Source organism: Phodopus roborovskii, unplaced genomic scaffold (assembly GCF_943737965.1).
Source record: "Phodopus roborovskii unplaced genomic scaffold, PHOROB, whole genome shotgun sequence".
In the NCBI taxonomy this organism is placed as follows: Eukaryota; Metazoa; Chordata; class Mammalia; order Rodentia; family Cricetidae; genus Phodopus; species Phodopus roborovskii.
Window position 1 is genome coordinate 23437834 of NW_026126540.1, and position 24708 is coordinate 23462541.

General features: G+C 48.9%; 1 protein-coding gene across 1 annotated transcript in view; it reads right to left on the bottom strand.

The window, feature by feature from the left end:
* Positions 1–747: 747 nt before the first annotated feature.
* Il6r (interleukin 6 receptor) overlaps positions 748–24708 on the bottom strand; it is a 46036-nt gene continuing 22075 nt past the window's right edge. The window contains exons 3-10 of the mRNA XM_051198801.1: positions 23947–24070; positions 21300–21484; positions 20789–20955; positions 20056–20197; positions 9011–9045; positions 8018–8087; positions 7016–7115; positions 748–4237 (exon numbers count right to left, since the gene is read on the bottom strand). Coding sequence (XP_051054758.1) covers positions 4006–4237; positions 7016–7115; positions 8018–8087; positions 9011–9045; positions 20056–20197; positions 20789–20955; positions 21300–21484; positions 23947–24070 — 1055 coding nt within the window. The 3' untranslated portion in view covers positions 748–4005. The remainder of the gene's footprint in view (positions 4238–7015; positions 7116–8017; positions 8088–9010; positions 9046–20055; positions 20198–20788; positions 20956–21299; positions 21485–23946; positions 24071–24708) is intronic.

The window sequence follows — 24708 nt, forward strand, 5'->3', positions numbered from 1 at the left end:
CCCCATTGTCCCGTGTCCACCCCACCCCCTCTTCTGGAGAGTGCAGAGCTCCTGGCTTTCCCCACTACCCACAGCAGCCTGGCCACTCCAGGGGACACATGGAGTCTCAAGGGAAGAAAGGCTGCCGAGGGGCCTTTCCAGGGTCCAGGTGGGAACAGTGCTACCCACTCCAGGATTGTCTGAGCTGAGGCCTTGGCCCGGAGCTTCCCTTCCCCCAGCCTATTCTCACCCACAAGCATCATGGCCGCTTTTCAGTTTCGAACACAGAGATGACTGGGTCTGTCTTCTTCAAGAGCCTTTCAAGTCGGGGACAGACTCAGCCATCTGATAACCAAGTGTTCAGGGTGGCTCTCAGGATGCCGCTGCCACCTCCACGGTCCAGTAAGTGACTAAGTAGTGGGCCTTACCTCTCTTAATTCAGATTGTTGTGAACACGGCAGACACATGAGCCTCCTTCCGGAAACCCCAGGGCTTGGTTGGGTGAAAACTTTTATTAACTGAATGAAGCCTTTTGTGAAATTGTTACTCTGTGTGTGAGTGTTAAGTGAAACATGGTCTCACTGGCTTCAAATTTGGAGAGATCACCCTGCCTATGCTTTCCTAGTGTCAGGATTATAGGAGTGAGCCACGATGCCCCCTCAAAAATAGTCCTACTTAATTATTTAGCCTTCCTCACTCTGTACTCCCCATTAATTCCATGAGGTTTTCCTTATAGTGAAAATGTTCCCAAAGCAAAAACACATCAAGTGCAGTTTAGGAAGTATTTATTTTAAACAGTTACAGTTTTCACTTTAAAGCAAACAGTGGTTCCCCAAAACAGCGATGAAAAAAACATATTATAAAACTTTGAAAAACATAGTATATGCTTGCAAAAACAGCTTAGGTATCTGCTTGCAAATAACAAAGGGGTAAAAACCTTAAAAACATTGTCTCAAAAACAAAAACATGTAGCGTTGAGGTATTCTGCTTAACGGATATGACTCTAGCCAAGAAAGTCTGTCCATTCCAGCTTGCTACACACTGTACCAGCCCTTTCCCTGCAAACCAGCTCTCCATCTGAGCATATGTTCACAAAACTGACAGTGCTCCTAATAAGCATTAAGGTTGTCATAGAAACTCCCTGGAATTGGCACACAACCACACTGGGACTAATAGGTGGAATGACCTTTGGCAGGCTATCCCCAGCACCAGCCCTAGGACCTGAGTTAGCTAGCCTGCCTCCTCCAGCCACAGCTTCACTGTGGGCTGTAGCATGGAAAAGGTTCTTGGGATGACTTGTCTCTCCAAATGAAGATAGGTTTCTTCACCTGCAGTTGAATGTGGGAACCCTCCCCAGCTGGGTCAGCCTACTAGGAACTGCTAGATTGGGTGAGTGGGTGGGGGGACCTAGGCAAGCCAAGCATTCCTTATATCTGCATAGCATGGCCAACCCTGGCCCATCCTGCTGGGCTCTGCTCCACACTGGCTCCAACCTAATTCCAGCAGTACACCCCACACCCGTTTCCTTTCTCCCAAGACATCAGGGATGTGGCAAAGACTCAATGTTAGCATACAGCCAGTCGGGAAGCTGCAAAGACAATGCCCACAGAGAGAAAAGCATTCTGTCGCCAGATGTCTCAGGTGCACAGCCAATGCTACTCCCTTGAAATGTTTTCAAGCTATTTGCTAATGCCATAAGAACCAAAGATCACTTTAGAACTTGAGCAGCCAGTAAGCGCTCTATTTTCCCTGCTGTGCAGTAAAGGTTGTGTTTAAACCATCTGTCTAAACCCCCCACATCTGGCTGCCCGTTTGCTAACTGCAGGTGTGCAGGGAGTGACGACACTGCCTGTGGGCTGTAGAAACTCCAGTCAGAATGACCCAAGGATGGAGACACATTCAGCAATCACAGATTTGAGGCCAGAAGCAGCAGGGGGCCTCTCCCTGTGTGCCCTGAGCAAAGCTGGGGATCAGAGGAAACAGATGTCATTGACATTAGCTTATTAAAAGTCAAAAGGAAAATGCATCCTTTGATATGGGGGGGGGGGGGTTATCCTGTCATAATAATAGTGAAAGCAATAACAACTTGGAGATCAAAGCTATTTAGCGTTCAGAGATAATGAGCTATCTGGATTTCAATCTTCCACTGGCTTGCCCTGCCTGGCTGTGGTAACCGGCATGTAGGCAAAGCCATGTGAAGAACTGAACAATTAATTGTGCTAGGCACAGTCACCTGTCACCTGCAGAACACTTTCACAGCATTTTTGCTACTCGTGAGTCCCAGAAACTTAACAAAGAAGGAAAGAAAAAAAGAAAAAAAAAAAAAAAGGCCATGAATACCTGCCTGGTTTCTTGTCAACTTACAAACCTTTTTTCTAAGACAGCAACAGGCTCTGAAACATACAAAGCCTGGAAAGAAAATAACCACCTGCTTAAGACAGGGCACCGTGGAGCTGTGGGCAGACAGCAGGATAGCTTCTGATAGCTTCCAGCTCCACCTCCTGTCCAGTGGTGGTAGCATTTTCCAAAAAGTAAGCTACTAGGGAAGTGTTGGGATTGGGTAAATGTGGGGATTAATGACACTCTGTGGCCTCCCTGGAGACCACTAACACCACTGAATTCTCAAAGCCCCAGGGGAAAGCGACTGAGGTGTCCAGTGCTTCTCTGGGGACTGAAAAGTCTGTAAAGTGAGGAAGGCCAACGTGCCAGTGAGGTGTACAGGAAGCGGACACCCTCCCTTCCTAAGCCTGGCGAGCATTCACTCCCTGAAGCTGAGCACAGACTATTTTTATACTTTTTAAGACAAAAAACAAGATACAGAACGAAACCAAAGTCTTTTGTGTTACAGAAAAACAGTCATTTTTCTCGATTTTCACTTGACTTGGCTTCTGTGCTAAACGTTACTGTGCCCGCCCCCTCCCCCAGTGGTTCTTACGCCAGCCAGCACACAGTGAGTGCTAGAGAGGCAAGTTTCCTTTTTGGTTGGTTGGTTGGTTTTTCCAGACAGAGTTTCTCGGTGTAGCTTTGGAGCCTGTCCTGGAACTCGGTGGACTAGGCTGGGCTTGAACTCACAGAGATCTGCCTGCCTCTGCCTCTTGAGTGCTGGGATTAAAGGTGTGCATCATCACCACCACCACCTGGCTCAGGCAACAGCTTTGTAAACAGCTAAATGAAAATGCATTCTTGCTAATTCAGTTTTCCTTTCACATGAACATCACTCAGGTCCAGTTGAAGCCAATATGGGCAAGGCTGGAGTAAAGTAGTTATACTCTCTGCCGTGGCAGAGGTCCTCGCTAACACCATCCCTCCCCTGGGAGGGTGGGAGGGAACAGAAAAACGTGTTTTCAGGGGCTGTGTCCCCTCAACTACAACAGGGACAGTGGACCCCTGCCCTTGCCTACTTCCATCCTGCTCCTCTTGAAGTCCTGAGATCAAAGAAGAAAATAAAACTTCTGCAGGCAGCAGTGCCTAGGGTTATCATTCACATTTGAAAAATACTTATGAGAAATTGCCATTTCGCCTAAAACCATCAGGCCTTGAGATATCAGTCACCACAACCGGGACTTCTAGCTGCTTTCCCAGTGGCTCTCCAGGCATGAGAAGGAAAGTGGGAACCAGCTTCCTCCTCAGCCTCAGAGGCCCAGGAAAAAAGAATGTCAAAGGTACTGGGATTTTAAGAGTTCAAGCTGCAAGGTCGGTTGGGGCAGTGAGCCAGAGCTAGGAAATTGGTGCAACTTTTGGCACCCCTACTTGGGGCTATCCTGAAGGCTATCAGTGTGTAGAAGGTAACTCTATCCAGAGTTGTCACAGGTCCCTTTGTGGTGGCCTGTGTCCCTCACAAGCCCTTCCTTAGGAGCATATGCAGTAAACCAATCTTCACCTACTCTGAACCTTCTGCAAGGCTCTTGTTGGAAAGGGAAGCTATAGCCCCCCACCCCCACCCCCGACCCAGGTGAACTGGAATGGCAGTGAGGAGCATGTGTGCCGATCTGAAACCATGCCAGCTGCCAGGTACCATCCAGATGGTTATCTGGGGAATAAGAAGTCTCTGTTGCTGGTGTCATAAGGGCTCTGTGGGTCCCTGACACCCAGGCAGCTGTGCCTTAAGGTGCTGTCGGGCCTAGAGCTGTTGTGGGACCCTGCTGAGGGAAGGAGAGGAACCAGTACAAAGTTCCGCTTCAGCTGTCCCAAGGAATATGGCGGGAGAGAATTCGTCTTGCTTTCCTTCCCAGCCTGGGACTTCCATGTCTTCTTGAGCCTTTATAGAAACATACAAAAACAAACACACAGACGTGAGCTTCCTCCCACACCAACGTCGCAGCAGGTGGCTGCCCTGGTTGCTGGGTGTGCCCAGGCTCAGCTTACTTCTGTCTCATTACCAGAGGTCTCCAACAGCCTGAGGAGCTGGTGAGGCTCAAAACCAAGACCACACCTCACCGGCCCATGTACAAAGGGAAAGAAATGTGACTGTTGCTTTATGCACTCCAAAAGTCACCCGGCACTGTGCCAGAGGCTGCCCGCGAGGTACACATCATATCTCTATCATTCACGTAAAAAAAGAGAAAAATGTTCTCTCAGTGGGGAAGGAAAATGGAATTTGGTCCAACTAAGGCTGGCAAGAGGCAGAACATTCACAGCCTGCAATGAATAGCAGAAAACAGGCTGTGCGGTCCCTGTCCTAGGCTGTCGGCACTCCCATCCTTGGGTCTCCATACCCCCCACCCACCCCACCCACCCCACCCACAGTGGAGAGAATGAAAGCTCCGAGGAGGGCACCACTGGGCACGTGTTGACTCATCTGACAGGAAAGTCAATGGTGAGCAGGAAGGAGATAGGCCTCACTCTGATCACAGCCTCCTCGGCATGCTGTCTGGGCCCGAGGCCAGGCTCAGCAACCATGAAAAAGTCGGCTGACAACACAGAGAGCTGAGCTACAGATACAGATCTGCAAAGGTGTTGGGGAGGGGCTATTTCCCAAGGGGCCCCTTGCTAGGAGAGCTGGATCAGGGCCTCCTCTTCTCCCTTTGACCTTCCCTACAGCTGTCCATGGCTGACCTGCTGTGTATGGACCCCCAAAGGGGGAGTAAGGTGACCCCCTCCTCAATTCCATCCCATGCCAATTATCCAAGGAAGGGCTGTGAGGGAGGAGGGAACCCAATGTCAAAACAAAATTTGGGCATTTTCTCGGGCTTTTTGTATTGGCAGATTATTCTAGTTCTTGTTATGATAAATGATTGATGGCTGGCTCTGAATCTGCTCTTGGCTCTTGGCCTACTAGCCAAACAGCACAAACAATCCTTAGAATGTTCCTTCGAAGCAGGAAGAGAGCTTAGCAAGGCAGGAAGGGGAATGTGCCCAGGGGCTGAGTGGAATTCTCCCTGTGAGAGGACACACTGCTACAATGGACTGCAAAGCACTCAGAACCCCAGACCCAAGAATTCCTGTTCTCAGAAAATACCCTAAAAATGACTGTGGTGGTTTGAATAAGAATCCGCCCCCCCAGACTCATATATTTAAATGCTTAGTCAACAGGGGGTGGCACTATCTGAAGGGATTAGAAGGATTAAGGTGTCCTTATTGGAGGAATCGTGTCACTGGGGGGGTGGGGTAAGGTTTTAAAAACCCAAGCCAGCTAGGCTCAGTCTGTTTCTCTCTCTCTCTCTCTCTCTCTCTCTCTCTCTCTCTCTCTCTCTCTCTCTCTCTCTCTCTCTCTCTGTCTCTCTGTGGACTAAGCCTCTGGAACTGTAAACAAGCCCCCAATTCAATGCTTTCTTCTCTAGGAGCTGCCATGGTCATGGTGTTTCTTCACAGCAACAGAACAGTGACTGAGACGATGATATAAACATGGGAGAACTTTAAGCACAAAGATATCCATCACAGTGCTGTTGATAAACGCAAAACATCTTCCAATCCCTGACAACAGTTCACCTGGGCTTATGTCTGTACAGGAAAAGCTTATTGCTAATGAATATGAGGTTTACAAAGAATGTCAAACTAGGCTGAATGTGGTGGTGCGTGCCTTAAATTCCAGCACTGGGGAGGCAGAGATAGGCAGATCTCAGTGAGTTTGAGGGCAGCCTGGTCTACAAAATGAGTTCCAGGGCAGCCAGGACTACAGAAAACCCTACCTTAAAAAAAAAAGTGAAAATACAGAGAATGTGAAATTATTTTTTAAAAGGTAGGATTCAGAGGGCTTTTTATAATTTAATTATATATGTATGTTTCTGTGTGTAGGTCTATGGATAGAGTTACAGGTACTGTAAGTCACCCAGCCAGTACAGGTACTGAGAATCGACTCGGGTCCTATACAAGAACACTAAGTGTTCTTAACTACTGAGCCCAGAATTTAAGAGTATATATATATATATATATATATATTGTGGCAAGTAACAGTAGACCACACACACATACACACACACACACACACACACACACACACACACACACACACACACAGAGGAATGTAGAATTAGAAGCAGAACACCTGAGTTTGTGCCTATGGCGAGGCATCGAGTGCTGATACACTCCTGTTTGGCCCCAAAGTATAAAGCTGTCCCAACCTACTCAAACCCTTGTCTTCTGCACAATCATTGGACAGTTAGTTGGTTCACTACTTTACTGGAAAATCAGTTTGAGGCCAGGGGTACAGCTCAATGTCAGAGTTCCTGCCTATCCCTGGATTTGATTAATACTGAAAATAAGGAAAGAAGGGAAGGATCAAAACAAGAACAGTCTTGGGCTGTGCACAGCCTGATGTCTTTTGCTGTGTTGTCAAGCTGGTTTCAGGGCCACCGTGAGGTCCTCAGAAGAGAGAGAACTCTCTCCCAAAGGCCCTCCTGGTCCTCCTTACCACGGGGCTTCCTTGTCAAAGGACCGGCTTCCTCACTAGACAGTGGCTGTCCTGCCCCCTGCCTCCTGCAGCACCCGACCCAGGACTCAGAGTAGCTGTAGGTGCAGTATGTGTCGTGTGTGATGGCCACGCAAGCAGATGAAAGCTAAGACACAAAGCATAGCACGGAGCCCCGGACCATCTCACCTCACGACGATGAAGACACACAGAAGCAACCCAAACATCAGGCTTCCTCCGGCTACCAGGAACGTGGGCAGTGATATGGAGGAGGGTGCTTGCGCTGAGGCTGTGGGAGGGGGGCATAGAGGGAAGGAAGGGGGGAAGAACAGGGTAGGAGGGAGGGAAGGGAGGAGGGAAAAGAAAGTCAGTCAGCGGGTACTAGAAGCAGATGCCACACAAAACTGCCTGCTTGCTGGCCAGAGCCAGCTCTGAAGAATTGCTGTGCAGACTCCGGTGCACCACTCACAGGGGATATGGGGCTGATCCTCGGCTGGCAGCCAACTCTCAGAGTAGCTTTCCTGGTGCCCAAACCTGGCAGAGGGCACTTGAGAGACAGAGGCTCTGAGACTCCATGGGTAGATCGATCCACTAGGACTGGGTCACTGAGACTCAAGGACTTTCGGCAAGTATTCGGGAGCAGTTTCTCCACTGGGGTGTCTGTCCCCAGCTTGACATTCAAGCTCCAGACACACCATGTCCCTACTCCTGCAGGGCTCTCCACCTGTCCCTTCCTGCCCAAAATGTCCTGTCTCCCTTTGCTGAGCCCCTTTGCTGCGCAGTCCCTAGAAACCTTTATGAATCAAATGAGAGGTCACACTCTTGGCTGGGCTAGTGCAACTGTGCAAACAACGCCAGTGTCTACCTAAACACAGGTCTCCTTCCACGGGTCCTCCGGTTCAGTCTGCAGCGACCGCAAGTTAGCTAACTGGTCAGGCCCACCATTCTCAGGGGCCTCACTGGATCTCAGCAGACGACATCAAATGAGCATATGAAGTAATGGAAGATGAGCTGGTGGTGCAGCTCACGGGTAAAGGTCTGCCTAGCATGCTCAAGGCCCTGGGGTCAGCACTGAACTGCAACGAGTTACCTAAGGCTGTGAGGACTGCTGTTGCCTTTGACCCTCTGCTAGGTGTCCCAGTGAGAGAGCGCTTTCTGCGGCCAGAGGAACACCAAGACAGTAGTGCTTACCAGGCATGCTTGTCGCTTTTACAGAATGTCTGTACAGATTCTCCTCATTGTCGTAGTCTTCATCGGGGACCTAGGAGAGATGGCCCACATCATCAGTCTGCTCCACATTCCTACACACTTCTGCAAAGCCACCACACCTCCTTTCTGCCCCCCAAACCTGTCACCCTGTCACTAGTGTGTTTGTGCATTCACTTTCCCTAGCCAGGTGAAGAGTTCTTTCCACCCATGTCTCTGGCAAAGGTGCAGAGGATATGTTCAGTAAACAAAGCAGAGGCCTGTTGCCAGGTGGTAACCTCCTCCCAACTCCACGTCTCATTGGCCAGCTAGGTGATAGGCAGATCCCTGAGTCTACATAGGCTTAAGTTTGGCTTCTGGATCCAATTTTGAGATTTTATTCACACAGTGGAGGAGGTGTCCAGTGCTCAACTGGTGCCAGCTCCAGGACCTGCCTGGAGCTCCCTGGTCTAAGAGGTGAGAACTCAATTGCCTCTGCCAGTGAAGACACCAAAAAGCCCCACAAGGACAGCCCCCTGAAGACATCCCTTATAGGGACAGCCCTGTGAAGCCTGCATGTGAGGCCCAAATCTCTGCCTCCTTCTCTGAGGTTTGGGGAAGCAAAGGAACAAAGCTTCCAGTTTAGTATTGAGGGAATTAAGGACCACTCGAGGAGATAGAGTTGGGTGGGAAATTGGATTAGTAAAGGAATTTGTTAAGCAGCTTCAGACATAATCCTCTTTTCAATACTTCATGATACCAGGCTGCCACAGGGGAAGCCATGGATAAATTGAATCTGGTCTCAGACCAAGCTGTCAGTGGTGTCCAAACAGCTCAGTAAAACATCAGGCAGATGGAGCTTTACAGTGTCGAGGGACAAGGAACCTGCCCACAGCCACACTCTAGAAGACCCAACTGGTGCTGAAACCAGATTCAGGGGTGGGAGTGGGGTGGGGGGGGAGCAGCACATGTCCTGACCCTTTCCACAGGCAAACTCACCTGCGTGGGGTTCCCTGTGGGAGTGCTCCTGGGCTCTGCGTAGAAAGAAGGGCTGTGTTAGTAACTCATGGACCCTGGAACCCAGTCAGATCAACACAGAGAAACAGAATGAGCCGGTGGGGACGCATCTGAGTCCTAACACCGGGGAGCCTGAGGAGGAAGGAGATCCTGTCTCAGAAATAAAAATATAATCCAAAATGGGTGTTTCGGTTGGTTGGTTGGTTGGTTTGGGGTTTTTCCAGACAGGACAGGGTTTATCTGCATAGCCGCTGCTGTCCTGGAACTCGCCTGGTAGACCAGGCTGACCTGAAACTCACAGAGATCCACCTGCCTCTACTTCCCTAGTGCCGAGATCAAAGGCCTAGTGCCTGGTTGCTGCTGGGCTATACAATGTTATTTTTTCAAAGCAGAATGCTGAGAATAAGAAGCTCTCCTACGCTAGAGGACTAGCTCTGTCTATTGGGACACGGGCACATAAGATAGTAGACTAATGTTTTCAGCTCCACAATGTAAATGCATATCAAATCACCACATGAGACGTAAATGTGGTTATTCTGCATCCACTGAAAATAAAACTTCAGCCTGTAAGCCTAGACTTTGGGAAATCAAAGCCAGCCTGGTCTACACAGAGCATCCCAGGCCAACCTGGACTTAAAAACAAAACACAAAATAAAACTTCCAGGAGGCTAGAGAGATGATGCAGTGGTTAAGAGCACCAGCTGCTCTTCCAGAGGACCCAGGTTTGATTTCCAGCACCTACATGTTAGCTCACAACCCTCTGTAACTCCAATCCACCTGAAGTTCATCCAACTGTTGTCTATAGGCATTGCACACATGTGAACAGGCAGAGGTGTAAGTACAATACCCATAGACATAAAACAAAAATGAAAAAAGATGAGGTGATCTTTAAAAATAAAACTTCAAAGTGTATAGTTTAGGAAAATGTTAAAGATATAATGTATAGGAAAAAGACATTTGCTTTGATTCAAAGTTTCTAAAACTCATGTAAAGGATACATATCACAAGATATAAGCACTATTAACAGTAATTGCTTAAACTATCCTTTTTGCAATAGACTATATGAAGGATCAGTGACTCATGCCTGGGATGGGCAAAGGACACCGTGATAAAGAGGGGCGGGGACAGCTGTGGCAGAGGCCACTCCCTCCTGGGAACTGCTTTCCACAGAAACGGATGAAGTAAGAAGAGGCCCAGAATCAAAGCTAAGCTGGGGCCCGAGGGAACTGGCTCTGACCCGGGACAGGCAATGGGGGTAGATGACTCAGATTTTCTTGTCATCTCATCAGTTTTCCACTAAGAAGTTAAAAATACCACCAAGTGTAAGACATTAAGTATCCCAGACCCAGGAGTAGATAAACAAATGGCTAGCTAAGGGGTGGAGGATAGATAGGGTGAGTCTGTTTCTGCTTGGGAGAGGATTTTCAATGGGCTATGCCATCTGCAGAAGGAGAGAAAACCACACAGCAACACCGGAGGTGTTGAAAAAAGACCCACCCACCCGCTTCACTGTATGAAAAAGGAAATGGGCCCAGAGAGGGAAAGCAATTTGTCTAAGTTCACACAGCAAGTTAACTCAGAAATGAACCTCAAATTGTGGCAAGGACTCAGCATCTCATACCTTTATGCTCCTCCCAGCTGAGCCTGACACGAACAGTTCAGACACCGGGCAGTAGTGTCGCATGCCTATAATCTCAGCACTTGGGAGGCAGATTTCTGAGTTCGAGGCCAGCCTGACCTACAAAGTGAGTTCCAGGACAGCAAGGACTACACAGAGAAATACTGTCTGGAAAAAAACAACAACAAAAAGAACAGAACCAATAGCTAAAACCAAGAGGGCAGCAATGCCCAACCACTGATGGCCATTCAGCCCAGAGGGCCCCCAGATCCAGTTAAGTTCAATATCACATGAAGCCTTTCAGGGCCCATCCACCCTTAATGGGCCTCAGAACCCTGGCCTCATCGAATCCCCCCAGGGTGTGCAAACCTGTTTTGTGATTTCTAAACCACCTGCAATGGCTTGGAACTTACTATGTAGATAGACCAGGCTGACCTTTGACCTTGAATTCAATTTTCTGGAGTGCTGGGATTACAGGTATGAACTGTTGCGCTGTTTCTCCTCATGCCCCCCCCCTTGTTGTTGTTTGGTTTTGAAACAAAGTCTCACATTTTAGCACAACTGTCCTAGAACTCACTGTGTAACCCAGGCTGACACTGATTGCCAGTAGGATGCCATGCCAGGTGTTTTTGCTATGGTTTTGATCTTTGAGACAGGGTCTCAGTCTGAAGCTGAGGCTGGCCTGGAACTCACAGCAATCCTCTTGTTTCAGCCTCTTAAGCGCTTGATTGCAGATGTGACTCAGCACACCTGGCTGGGATCTTTAAAGATGGGGAATGGGCTGGAGAGGCGGCTCAGTAGTTAAGAGCCCTTGCTGTTCTTGCAGAGAACCTGGATTCAGTTCCCAGCAACCAGACACAGTCCCAAATCAGCTGTAAATCCAGGCCCAGAGGATCCAATTCATTTTTCTGACCTCCGTTAGCACCAGGCACCAATGTGGTATACACACACACACACACAGGCAAAACACCCATATACATCACATAAACTTTTAAAACAGTGATGTATGGAGTGCACCAGCAAGACGGCTCAGTAAAAGCCTCAGTCATACAAAGCCAGAAGACTCAAATTCCATCCATAGAGCTTAGGGGGAAGGAGAGAATCAATTCCTGGAAGCTGTCCCCTGACCTCTAAGTATGTTATGTACCTTGGCAAGCATGCCTACCCTCACATACACACCGCATACTGGAAAAAATACATTTTATAAAAATTTAAAGATGGGGGAACAGGCAAGATAACTTTCTCAAAGTTAGTAAAAAGTAGCAGAGCTATTAATTTTGTATATTTATTCCTCTCTCTCTCTCTCTCTCTGTGTGTGTGTGTGTGTGTGTGTGTGTGTGTGTGTGTGTACACGCACACTGATGCACCCATGCAAGTGTGTGGAGGCCAGAAGAGACAGGGTCTCTCACTGAATCTGGAGCTAGGCTGGCAGCCAGCAGAAAGGACGGTCCCCTTGTTTCTCTCCACAAGCATCCCCTCAGCTCCCAAAGTGGCAATTAAACCAAATCTGTCTGCCTCCAATAATGAACATTTTCTAAACGTTTAAAAATATTCACTTTGGATCTGAAGATAACTCAGTTTGACCCTCAGCACTGCATGGGGTGGCACTGACCTGGGGGACACTCCTCTAATCCTCTCACTGGGGAGGAATGGGACATAGGTCTCAGAGTCCTTCCGGGTGAAAGCCAGCTCACAGCCTGCTTGTAAGGCCACTTTCCAGTCACTGAAGCCTCCAGGCTCTGGAAGCCAGGTGCCAGGTTTGGGTTTTTTTTTTTTTTTTTTTTTTTTTTTTTTAGGCAGGTGTCAGTACTCCTAATTGACAAATAACCAAACTGGGGCTCAGTTAGGTACTTCCCCAAAGTCGTACTTGCAAGGGACAGAGCCAGCTATCAGAGCCGAGACAGACCATCTGACTCCCAGTGAGTACTATGTGCCAGGTGCAGGCGATGCAGCGGGAACCGCTGAGGAACCAAACAACGAAGGTTTGAAGAAAGGGCAGAAAAGGCAAAAGGGAAAAAGTGGGGGAGGGCGCCCTGAGAGCGGGGCGGGGCGGGGCGGGGCGGGGCGGGGCGGGGCGGGGCCTCTCAGGGGCTGCAGCCCGGCGGCCCGGAGCCCTTCAACCTGCAGAGTCCCACTGAGGGCTCTGTGCAGAGGAACAAAATCACCTTCCGCCGAAGGACCATGGGGACGCATATTCCTGGGGCACCCACAGCCCTGACAGTTACTGTGGCCTCCTGCTGAAGCCCCCAGCAGGAGAGGAGGTACCGCCAGATTTCTTTCCTACAGCCATCCATCCCTTATACCTGAAAAATTAGTGTGTTTAACAGGCATGCAGGAGTCAGAACTGATGCTGACCTCCAAAGAAAGGACACAAAGCCAGGTATGGTGGCCTGTGCCTGGAATCCCAGCACTCCAGAGGCTGAGGCCAGCAGGCAAGATGACCGACCTAGTGGATAAGAGTGCTTGTCACCAAGTCTGATAGGCTGGAGTTCGATTCCCAGAATACACAAAGAGGAAGGAGAGAGCCAATACTCACAAATTGTTTTTTGACACCACCACCCCAGGGTACAATAAGTAAATTGATAAATATGACATTGAGGCAGGAGGGTCTCAAAGAGTTCAAGGCTGACCTTAACTACCTAGCAAGTTTCAGGCCAGCCTGGGCTACACAGGGAGGTTTTTATCTACAAAAAGTTATACATTTGTTAACTTGAGGCAAGCCACAAGTAATGTCATCTGGGAAAAGGGAACCCAGACTGAGACAATGCCTTCATCAGGTCTGTGGGACACTTTATTGATTAATAATTGATGTGGAGGGGCTGGGCAGGTGGCCAGAAAGCAGGCTGAGCAAGCCATGGAGAGCGAGCCAGGGAGCAGAGTTGGAGATTATTATTTTAAGGTGTGTGACTTTTGTTCACGCTCGCTGCATTTGTTTAACTCTGTGAAGCTGTGTCACTTTGCCTGTCTAAACATCTGATTGGTATAATTAAGAGTCTAATAACAAGCTGAATGACCAATAGTGAGGAAGGAGAGAGAATTAGGCAGGGCTGGCAGGCAGAGAGGATAAATATGCAGGGGGAAATCTGGGAGAGAAGAGGGCCAGGGAATGAGAGAGACAGGAGGAGGGACTTCAGGGGCCAGGCACCCAACCACACAGCCACACATGGAGTAAGAAGGGAGAAAAGGCATACAGGAACAGAGAAAGAAAAAGCCCAAGATAGGTGGGGTAATTTAAGTTAAGAAAAAGTGGCAAGAAACAAGCCACGCTAAGGCCAGGCATTCATAAGTAAGAATGAGTCTCCCTGAGTGGTTTATTTGGGAGCTGGCCCCCAAGAACCAAAAGAGCAAAAACATTAGATACAGAACAGCAGTCCTGCACGGCCTCTGCTGTGGTTCCTGTCTCAGTGTTCCCACCCTGACTCCCTTGATGATGGACTGTGACATGGAAGGGAAGCCAAGGGGGGGAGAAAAAAAAAGGAGCCCTTTCTTTCCCCCTCTCAAATTGGTTCTGGTTAGTGTTTCAAGACAGCAACAGAAACCAAACTACGACGGGAAGGTGGGAGGGAGAGAGGGAAGATACAAAAACTTCCACTCTTCATCTATCAGAGGGACAAAGAATTCTGCCAGGCCTCAATGAGTGCAGATTCTTAAGATTCTTATATCCCAACAGGCGTTGGTGGCACAGGCCTTTAATCCCAGCACTAGGGAGGCAGAGGCAGGCAGATCTCTGAGTTCCAGGACCAGCCTGGTCTACAGAGTGAGTTCCAGGACAGCCTCCAAAGCTACAGAGAAACCCTGACTGGGGGTTGGGGTGGACTTTATACCCCACAAACCTCCTGATCCATTCCTCTTTCAAACTGGAGCATGTTTAAGACCCCACTGTCCTCAGCCCAGACAGAGGCAATGGAGGAGACAAGGCCAGGTACTAGTGTTCCATTGCCTGTCTCCTGGGTAATTTATGGTCCTGCTCCACCCTTTAAATCATGGCTTTCTATAAATTGACAGATGATCACAGGAACTGGATGTGGTGTGCATTTAGACTCCCCTTCCCCATTTTCCTTTGTCCAATTTTGTTTCCTAATGCAGGGAAACTGGGCAGTGGGCTTATAGACTAAGAAGTGTCTCCGCATGCCTTGAAGCACAAACCTCTAGTCTGCGTGGTTTCCCTTTTTGGGGACTATGACAGGCAGCTAAAAGAATATTCTTGAAGCACTGTTTTATGCATGGCTTCCAACTCCTGATCCCCGTCTCAACCTTCCAAGTGACCCCAGGCCACAGCCAGCTCCCTAACTGCTTTCCTGGCTCACATTCATTTGAAAATGGGCCCCAGGGAACCAGTCCTGGGGCGTTTCCACCTCCCCTCTGGGAGCTCCGAGCTGCCCTGTCCACCGGGAATCTCCGCTCCCTGCACTAAGGGCTCCAGCCTCATCTCTAAGAGTCACTGCTCCAGGGGCTGATGGCAGTGGCCAAAACAGTGTGAGGCTAAGACTGCCCCCTCCCTACACAGAAAGCAGTGCTGGGTCCACAACCCCAGGGTGTAGCACCTGAACTCTCAAGCTCCCAAGCCCTTTCCTCTCACTCCTCTCCCACAGCCTGAGAGGGCCTGCCCCACAGCGACCACCCAGCCTCGTAACAGACCTGTGAGCCCATGCTCTTCTATCACCCACCCCACAGTAAATCACCACGAAAGATTTTTTTTTAACTACCCACTTCCTTTACCCCTCCAGATTCTGACTCAGTAGGCTAAGGGTGGCACCCAGGAGAGCACCTTTGAGGTGTCCAAGCCCCTCCCTCCCCACCCAACACCCACTGCACTGGGATCACCTTTGACACCGCCCAGCCCAGCCCACCCCACCTTGCTAACCCCATCCATGCTTCCCACACTCCTTCTCTGAAGACTGTTTGTACACTGGACTCAGAAGCTCCTGAAGTACCATCTCTACTTCACAGAGGACAAGGCTAAGGCCCCAAGATGTTAATCACCTTTGACAAGAACACCCAACCTGATCCCCATGTGCAACATGCCTCCTATGACTTCTGTGTCTTCAGTCATCACCCCTACCTAGGCTGTAAGGGGGGCAGGGAGCTTCTTTTTGTTGGGAGCTGGAGAACTAAAGGCCCTAGCGGTCAGGAAGCCACCAAAATATAGTATCTAATGCATCAGTGCAGCCCAGCAGCCAAGGAGCTGTATGCACCATGAGTGGGCCTCACCTCCCGCTCCAGTCTCTGTCTCATTTCAAAAACCAACTGCCATTTTCCAGCCTAACCCCTCTTGCCTGAGAAGCATCCCAGTCCCTCTGCTGTGCCCCTGGGCAGGACCGAAGAGGCTTCCCTCTTAAGACCTACTGCCAGGTTAGACTGCCTCCCCACCACGCTGCCCAGGACCTGAGCTCACTCTCTGGCTTGTGTGAGGAGGCACATGGTCACTTGTGCATGGAGTCCTCAGCTGTAAAGTCCAAGCCTGGACCTGCTATCCAGGTGGTCTTCACCACTGACATACCCCTGGACGCCACCTTCCAGAGATTCAAGGCTGAGAGACCGAACAGGTGAGGATCCCATCCCAGACAGTCAACAGGCTAAAAGTGGGAGCAGCCCAAGCAGATGCAGGTCCTCCAGGAACCGCAGGAGAGTTCAGAGAGCACGGGGAGGCTTCCTGTGGTTACTCCCAAGGGCAGAGTGGGGTCATCCAGGACAATGCTGGGCTGACATAAGAAAGACCTTTCCACCTCCAAAGGAGACAAATAGTGGAGTGGAGTGTGGTGATGCGTGCTTGTAGGCCCTGCCTCAGCAAAACAAATTAGAACGGCAACTACTAAAGAAAAATGGACAGGGTAGACACTTGTAGTTCTAGCTACAAAAGTGGCTGAGACAAGAAGACTTGAGGTCAGCCCGGGAAACACACACACACACACACACACACACACACACACACACACACACACACACACGAGAACACAAGAAAGAGACAGAGATTTATATGGATAGAACACTAGTATTAATAAACTGAGGGGAAAATGGAAGGTTTTTAATCCCATAGAGGTGGACCTCTATGAGCTGAAGCCAGCCTGGTGTCCAAAACAGTTATACCCTGTCTCAAAAGGAGTGCAGAAACCTTTGTGAACGCTCAAGTAACCTCAAGTGGAACAGCCACTACAGAAAGCTGTGTGACCATCCCTTAAACATTAAAACCAGAGTTGCTGTGCAACACAGTAAGCAGCCCCACTGACAGTCTTCTGCATACATACACAGAAGAACAAAATTCCAGTAGCCAGCAGCGTCACCAACCAAGAGGCAGAGGCAGCTCAAGCGTCTACCATCAAATTCTGAGAAATGTGGCATGATGTTTGTGTACAGCAAGATGCTCGCTCTCCCCAGTCTCCACCAGGAAGGAAATGCTGGCCCACGCCACAGCTTGAATGGACCTTGAAGGCACAGCGCTGAGTGAGAAAAGTCAGACACAAAGGTTTCCGTACAACCCCACTTACTTGAAGTGTTTAAAACAAATTCAGAAACAGAAAGTAGAATGCACATTGCCAGGAGCCAGGGAAGAGGGAGGGGAATAGGAAGTGACTCTTTAAGGGCATGGGATTCCAATTCTGCAAGACGCAAAGGGTCTAGAGATGGGTGGTGGAGAATGGTGGTCGACATTATGAATGTACTTACTACTAACAATAGTTAAAATCAGGGCTGGCCTTGCAAGCCTGAGAGCCTGAATTCAATCCCCCAGAAACCACATCAGAAAAAAACAAAACAGGTGTGGAAGCATGGCTGTGTGATCTCAGCTCCGGGGGTTAGGGAGATGGGGCCAGGAGCATCCCGGGGGCTCTCTGCTCAAACAGCCTAACCCACTCAGCAAGCACCGGGTCAATGAGAAAGAGTGTAACAAAAAATGAGGAGGAATAGTACACAAGGAACAACACAGCAGGTTGACCTCTGGCCTGCACACACATACACACACACACACACACACACACACACACACACACACACACACACGGTTATAATAACAAGGGGTGGTGGTGCCTGTAATCCTAGTACTCGGGAAGCTATATAAAAGGAGTTCAGGGCAGCCTAGACTACATAATGAGGCCCTACCTCAGAAATCTGCAAAAGTTTTTAAAGTAAATTTTATGTCATGCACATTGTACCAGAATGAAAAATAATTGTGGGTTTTTGTTGCAGTTGTTTGTTTTGAAACAGGCTCTCACTATGTAGATCAGGCTGACCTTGAACTCACAGAGTGCTTCTGCCTCTATCACTCCTAGCCAAAAATATTTTTGAAGAAACCGTGTTTGCACTGGGCTGGGGATGTAAATTGGTGTTAGATGTAAAACCCTGGGTCTCCCAGCACGGCAAAGAAAACAATAGGGGTCAATGTTGTTGATAAATGTGCGTGTATGCCTGTGTGTGTTTGTGTCCATGCTGTACAGAAGCCAGAAGAGGGTGCTGATGTTACAGGTGGTTATTAGCCACCAGCATTTGGGAAGCAGAGGCAGGTGGATCTGAGTTTGAGGCCAGCCTGGTCTACAGAGTAAATTCCTGGACAGCCAGGGCTGTTACACAGAGAAACCCTGTCTTGGGGGGTGGGTAAGCAAGCTTTGTTCAAAAGGAGCTATGGCAAATGGTATAGGAGCAGGTCTTTTGAAGGGAAGAGAGATTGAACCTAATTCTTTTTAACAAGGTGAGATGGTGAGTAAGGGATTGTTGACAATGGTAGTAGGGTGGGGGCCGTGGATGGGAAATTGCTAATCATCGAAATTGAAGATAAAAGTTTTCTAGCTAAAATGTAAGCATGACTAGCTTGGTTCAAGTATGCTATAGGACTGGGGAGATGTAACTCTAGCGTGAGCCTGGACGCTGCTCTAGAGTAAATGCTGAAGACAATGAGATGCCCTGCTACCAGGAGTGATGGACGCTGTATCTCCAGGAGGCTGGAGGCATCCACGTAAGAGCAGAGTGATCTCTCTCTCTCGTTATGGTAAGGGAGATTCCTGCCTTCTTCACAGCAAGGTACCAGTAGATGGCATCTCAAATGGGTTTTATCAGGAAGCAAAAAAGAGAAGTTAAGTCCCAGGTCTTGAGTTAAGAAGGACATTAGCAGAAGTAGATGCTCTCCAAATGGAACTAGTCCAGGAAGGCGGGTATCAGTGGATGGGCAGAGTCATGAGTCTGTGAGTACCTCTTTCCCCTGGACACTTGATGAAAATTTCAGAAGATGGAAGTAGTGGCACATGCCTGTAATCTTTCAAATTGGGAGGTTAAGGCTGAGTGAGGCCACCTTGGGTTACCTATTGAGCCCTGAAGCAAAACAAACTGCTGAACTTATTATCTTTATATCTTTCTGGAATTTGTTTTATCAGAAGCATGAAATATACCCGACACCTGCATGCTGTAGGCTTCGCCTCTGACTTAACCTCTCTTCAAATAATTATTGTTGTTGTTGTTGTTCAAGACAGTCTCTCACTGTGTAGCTCAAGCTGTCCTAGAACTCACTCTGTAGATCAGGCTAGCCTCAAAGTCAGAGATCCACCTGCCTCTGCCCCCTGAGTGCTGGGATTAAAGGGGTGTACCATCACACCTGATTTGGAATCATAATTTGACAGACTGGGAGGTAGGGCCTAATTGGAGGAAGCAGGTTACTGGGTATACCCTCGAAGAGCACATCTTGTCCTAGCCTGTTTCTACTGCTTTGGGCTTCCATGCCCAGAGGTTGGCAGCTGGGATCTGTTCCACCTCAGACTCAAAGCAATGGAACAAGCCAACCGGCCCAGTCTTCTGAAACCCCGAGTCTAAAGAATCTTTTTCCCCTTAAGCTGACTTGTTTAGACTTTTGTCATTAGCAGTGAGAGGTGACTCACATACATGCTTTGGGAGATTTCAATAATTCCCCCAAAACATTACCACTTTATCACTTCCTAAAGATAAATATCATCAGTCAATTAACCACACCTATAATTCTTTGGAGATCCTCCCATCCTCCTGCACCCCTGCTGCCCCCAGTTGAGGCTCACCTACTAGAAGGAAGGAAGACGTGTAAGGAGAAAAGGGCCCAGACTCCAGTGAATTCCACCAAGCATATGAGTGCAGCTAGACCTTGACCCTCCAGGTCTGAGAGCAGCAGCATTAGTGATTCTTGTAAGACACATAGACAACCTTACAGACTTGGGCAAATAGAGTATGGAATTGTTGCACACGGAGTGACCCAGTGCTTGGGAGATGGAGGCCAGAGAATCAGAAATTCAAGTTTTTCTTGACTATATAGTAAGTTCTAGAAATGAAATGTAAGTTCTTTCAATGAAATGACATGAAGAGGGGATTGATTTAGCATGGCTTGCCATATAGTACTAGACTGCTGATATACTCATAAGCTGAAATGTGTCCCAACCTCCCTCCACATAGACCCAGGTACCTATCCAAGGAGTGCCCGTGACCTCTGGGGACCACTCGCTCCACTGGCCAATCCCAAACTCCTCCTTTCCACGGAGCTGCACCACGTGCTCCACTCCTCGCAAGGCATCACGGATGATGCATTGATGCTGGACCACCGGGAGCTGAGGATAGAGACATGGTGAGGGCCAGTGGCCCTGCTGGGGAAGTGCTACAGGGAGAGGGCACCCTTGACCACCCTGTTCTCCACCTGGAAGATGGGCTCACACCGCACAGGAGGCTGAGAGAGATGGAGCTGTCCTCAGCCATATGGGCTTAAACCACTGGGTTACAGAAGCCTGCAAGCTGCAGCTCTTGCTTTACACAGAGCCCGCGCTGTTGTTTCCACAAGCAGGCAGGTCAGAAGGGGTCTGGCCTGTCATTATTAGTCTCACTTTATAAAGACACAGCCAAGACCCCTAAAATTAAGTGGCTCACCCAAGACTATGACAAGTGGAAAGGTACAAAGCTAGACCCAGAACCCACTTCCTGCTTCCCTCAAGGGTCTAGGGGGCATTTTTCTGTTTGGAAATAGCCTTGATCTGGGCAAGGAGGCTCACTTTAGTAATTATAGCACTTAGGAACTTAAGAGGTTAAGGCAGGAGCATTGTCAGGAGTTCAAGGATACTACCAGGTGAAACTTTGTCTCCAAAAAAAAAAAAAAAAAAAAAAAAAAAAAAAAAAAAAAGAAAAAGAAAAGAAAAGAAATGACTTACCAGCCACACTGTGAATGACTTTGACCATACAGGTCGGTATCGAAGTTCAAACATCAACATGTAGTAAGTTGAGTCCCAGGACTTGGGGTCTTGCCAGCTGACATTGAGCCAGCGAGGCTTTCCAGGTATGGCCGACACCACAAGATTCATAGGTGGGTCAGGCTGCACTGTGGAGAGGAAACATGGCTTCTATGCAGCACCAAGCATGGTATAGAAGTGACCCTCCAAGGCTCTGCAGACCCCCACCCTCAGGCACACGCCACGCCCCAGAAATGTTTAAATCTCATCTAGTTAGTAGGAATGGAACTCAGGGCCTTGCAGCTGCTAGGCGAGAACTCATTCACTGGATCACCCCTCAGCACCCCTATCCATGTTCATCTTGAGAAGACCCCCATCCACTTGTCAGCAATGCCTCAAAAGACCCATCCGCACATATTCCTGCCTCTCCCAGGGGTAAACCAGGAGCATGCCGGCAAGAGACAGAAGCAGCAGTGGGCTGGGACTTGCTTACCCACGTTCAAACTCTGAAACGCAACGTTGCTGCTGGACTTGCTTCCCACGCTGTTGGAGACACACAGTGACACTACGTAATAAGTTCTGTCACCCTCTAGGATTTCCACCTGGCAGGAGAAGCTTTTGAGTTTCTGAGAATACTGGCAGGGCGACTGGAAGTTACTCTTCTTGTTGCTTTTGTTGCTGTGCGACACAACAGAAGAAGGGAACACACTGTAAGGATTTGGGCATTATGCCGCCTGGCCCCTGGTACCTGACAGAATGCACTCAGGCAGTACCCTGGTCAGCCCAGGGTCCTACGGCTGCTATGTCACTAGGAGTCTGCACCAAATGCAAAGGAAAGGACCCTTTAAAAGAAAAACTCCACCTACTTCCAATCTCTTTCCCTGCTGCTCCTCTGAGGGGCCGGATAGGACTTTTCCTACCTCCCTCTTCTCTTTCCCCTCCTCTCTCCCTTCTCCCTTCCCTTTCTAATAAAGCTTCTCACTTAAGCTCTGTCTGCCTAGCAAGTTTGTCGCTCTCCCACCATGGAATCCACCTCGGTCCCCCTAGCAGAATATTCCTAATTCTTTTTTGTTGTTGTTTGTTTGTTTTAAAAGACAGGGTTTCTCTGTATTGCTTTGGAGCCTGTCCTGGAACTAGCTCTGTAGACCAGGCTGGCCTTGAACTCACAGAGAGTTCTGCCTCTGCCTCCCGGAGTGCTGGGACTAAAAGTGTGTGCCACCAACGCTCGGCAATTTCTGTTTTTTCAAGAGAAGTAAGTGTGGCCTAGGGATTGAAAGCTTGGGAATTGATGTCTAGCTTCCAGGCTTCAAATCAGCTGATGTCCAGTCCTATTAATTTCTAAGCAAGTTTCTCAACCCAGTGTTTGTTTTTCTCCCTAGAAAATGGAGATGCTAATGCCATTAATACCTATCTATCTGACAGGGTCTAGACCCCAGCCAACGCAGGAGGAGCAGAGGAGAAGGCCCCTCTGGTCTCTCTCTTGTCAGTGTGTCATGACCTCTGAATTCCTTCCTGGGTCTTGTCCTTCACACTATAAAGGATGCAGAAATGAATAAGAAAAGTCCTTCCCTGTCGTAGCACTCAAAAGACCAGCCCTCAGGTGATACAGCAGGCTTTGGATATGTTCACACATTACCAAAGCTCGAATATAAGGAGGAATAGAAAGGTGAGGGTAAAATAGGAAAGGATTCTGAAGGTTGAAGATGGTCAAGGGAAATCAGATACCATCCCGCCTGACCTGGAAGCCTGAGACCCTTCCCACTTCCACTTTCCCTGCCACTGGAAAACAAGTAACCAACTTCAGACTCAGGTTGAACCTTGAGCTTAACCCTTGCTGACCACCACACTGGCTTTGCAATATGGAAATTCTCCCACATGTGCAGGGGGTGTTTACCAGACCCTTCAGCAAGACACCTGAGACCTCAGAGTACCAGGCCATACCCTGGTACACCGTGTGCTTCTAACGCCCAGCGGTAGTACCTCACTGCCGGATGAACCTGCGCTTTTCATGTTTTCTGCCCTTGCTGGAGCCAGGCTTGCGAGCACGGACCACCAGGTGACTAAGAGTTCCGTGCAATAGCACAAGTAGCCTGGGCAGGAAGGACAGCGTGGGATTTCATAAGGATGCTGAGAGTGACACAACTTAAAACATGTGTGTGTTTGCTTCTGGAATTCTCCACTTAATATTCTGGGGCTGTGGTTGACCGATGGTAACTGAGCCCACAAAAAGAACCAACAAGGAGGACCACCATACTCTGACCACTCAAACTTAATTACAAATATCTGGGCTTAATACACTTGGCTCGGGGATGGAGACTACAGTTTGCTCCACTTCCTCCACCTCCCTGGCTGAAGCCACCCCAGTCCCCACTTCATTCCTGGATGGGTAGTACCTCACCACCACCACCCATGAGCACTCCCTGTTTCCTGCCTTAACAATGCTCACAGAGTCAAGGCTTTGATAAGATCCTTCCAGCCCACCACCCCACCCTGGGCCATTTGCACTTTCTTTAGGGAAACACCCCAGACCTTTGGACCTTGATGGAAATTGGGCCCATCCTGGGATTAGGTTCTCTTCCTGACCACCTAGAACCACTAACTAGCTAGATGACCCTAAGCAAATTAATTTCATTGAACCCCAGCACCCATTTCCCACAGCTGTTGAGTTTAAACTGAATTAGCACCAAGTCCAGCATAGGGCTCAGTTCCTTTATGCCAAAGAAACTCTTTTTACTTATTTATTTTTTAAATATTTGGAGTAACTGTGGATCAAAGAAAAGGCCTTACACAGGTCATGTGACAGACTTGGAAAAACTTTCTACTGATAAAACATTGATCCTGGGGTTGGAGAGAGGGATCAGTGGTTAAAGGCACTTGTTGCTCTTCCAGGGGACCCTGGATTCAACTCCTAGCTCCCACATGGTGGCTCACAACCATCCATAACCCCAGTTACAAGGGATCTGATAGGCATGCGTGTGGTACACATACATGCACATAGGCAAGGCATTCATATGCACAAAGTAAAGTAAACATAAAAAGGAAAAAAATGGCCCCGTCCAGACCTCCAACCCTGCCCCCCAGTTCTGGGGCCTCAATGAGCATCGACTAACCCTGAACACTCAGCGCTGCCCATCACTTACATTTTCTTCACAAACAGCACAGCCTTGGTGGTTGGAGAGGGGGTGCTGCTCGGATGCCACTCACAAGTAGCACTTACAAGAGGGTTCTTCCGGAAGCAGGAGAGCTTAGGCTCCTCTGGAGGAACTGCAAGAGAGTTCATCAAGATGGAGGGGTGCGTGCAAGGCTCCCTGGGCACATGTGCTACGTACATCACTCTTCTCAGCAGAGGGGACTGAGGGGACTACTTGGTTCAGCATGGAGCATGGAGCCGCAGGTGGAATGACACAGCTGGCCAGCAGATCCCCAGCAAGGGAAGAGAGGCATCAACACCTCTTTAGCTTCTGTCTAAAGCAGTGGGTTGTGACCCCCTCTGACAATCCTCTTCCAAAAATATGTACATTACAACTCATAACAGTAACAAAACTACAGTTATGAAGTAGCAACGGAGTAATCTTATGGCTGGGGGTCACCGCAACACAAGGGTCGTGTGTTAAAGGGCCACAGCATTAGGGAGGTTGAGAACCGCAGCTCTAAAGGGTTGAAAAGATGATGCAAAACTAAGCTCCCTTGGTGTCCTCACACAGACTCGGTCCTCCTCTCTTCTGTTTGCTCACTGAAATTAACTGATTTTGACATAACAGGAGCACGGGAAGGACTCCATGAGGTGCAAGGAAGAACGCAGCTGAGAGTAGGGCTTACACACAAAGCATGGTCCCTGCAGTCTTCATTGGAGCTGAGGGACCCCTTAACCTGATAACCCTTGGGGTATGGCATCTGAGAGT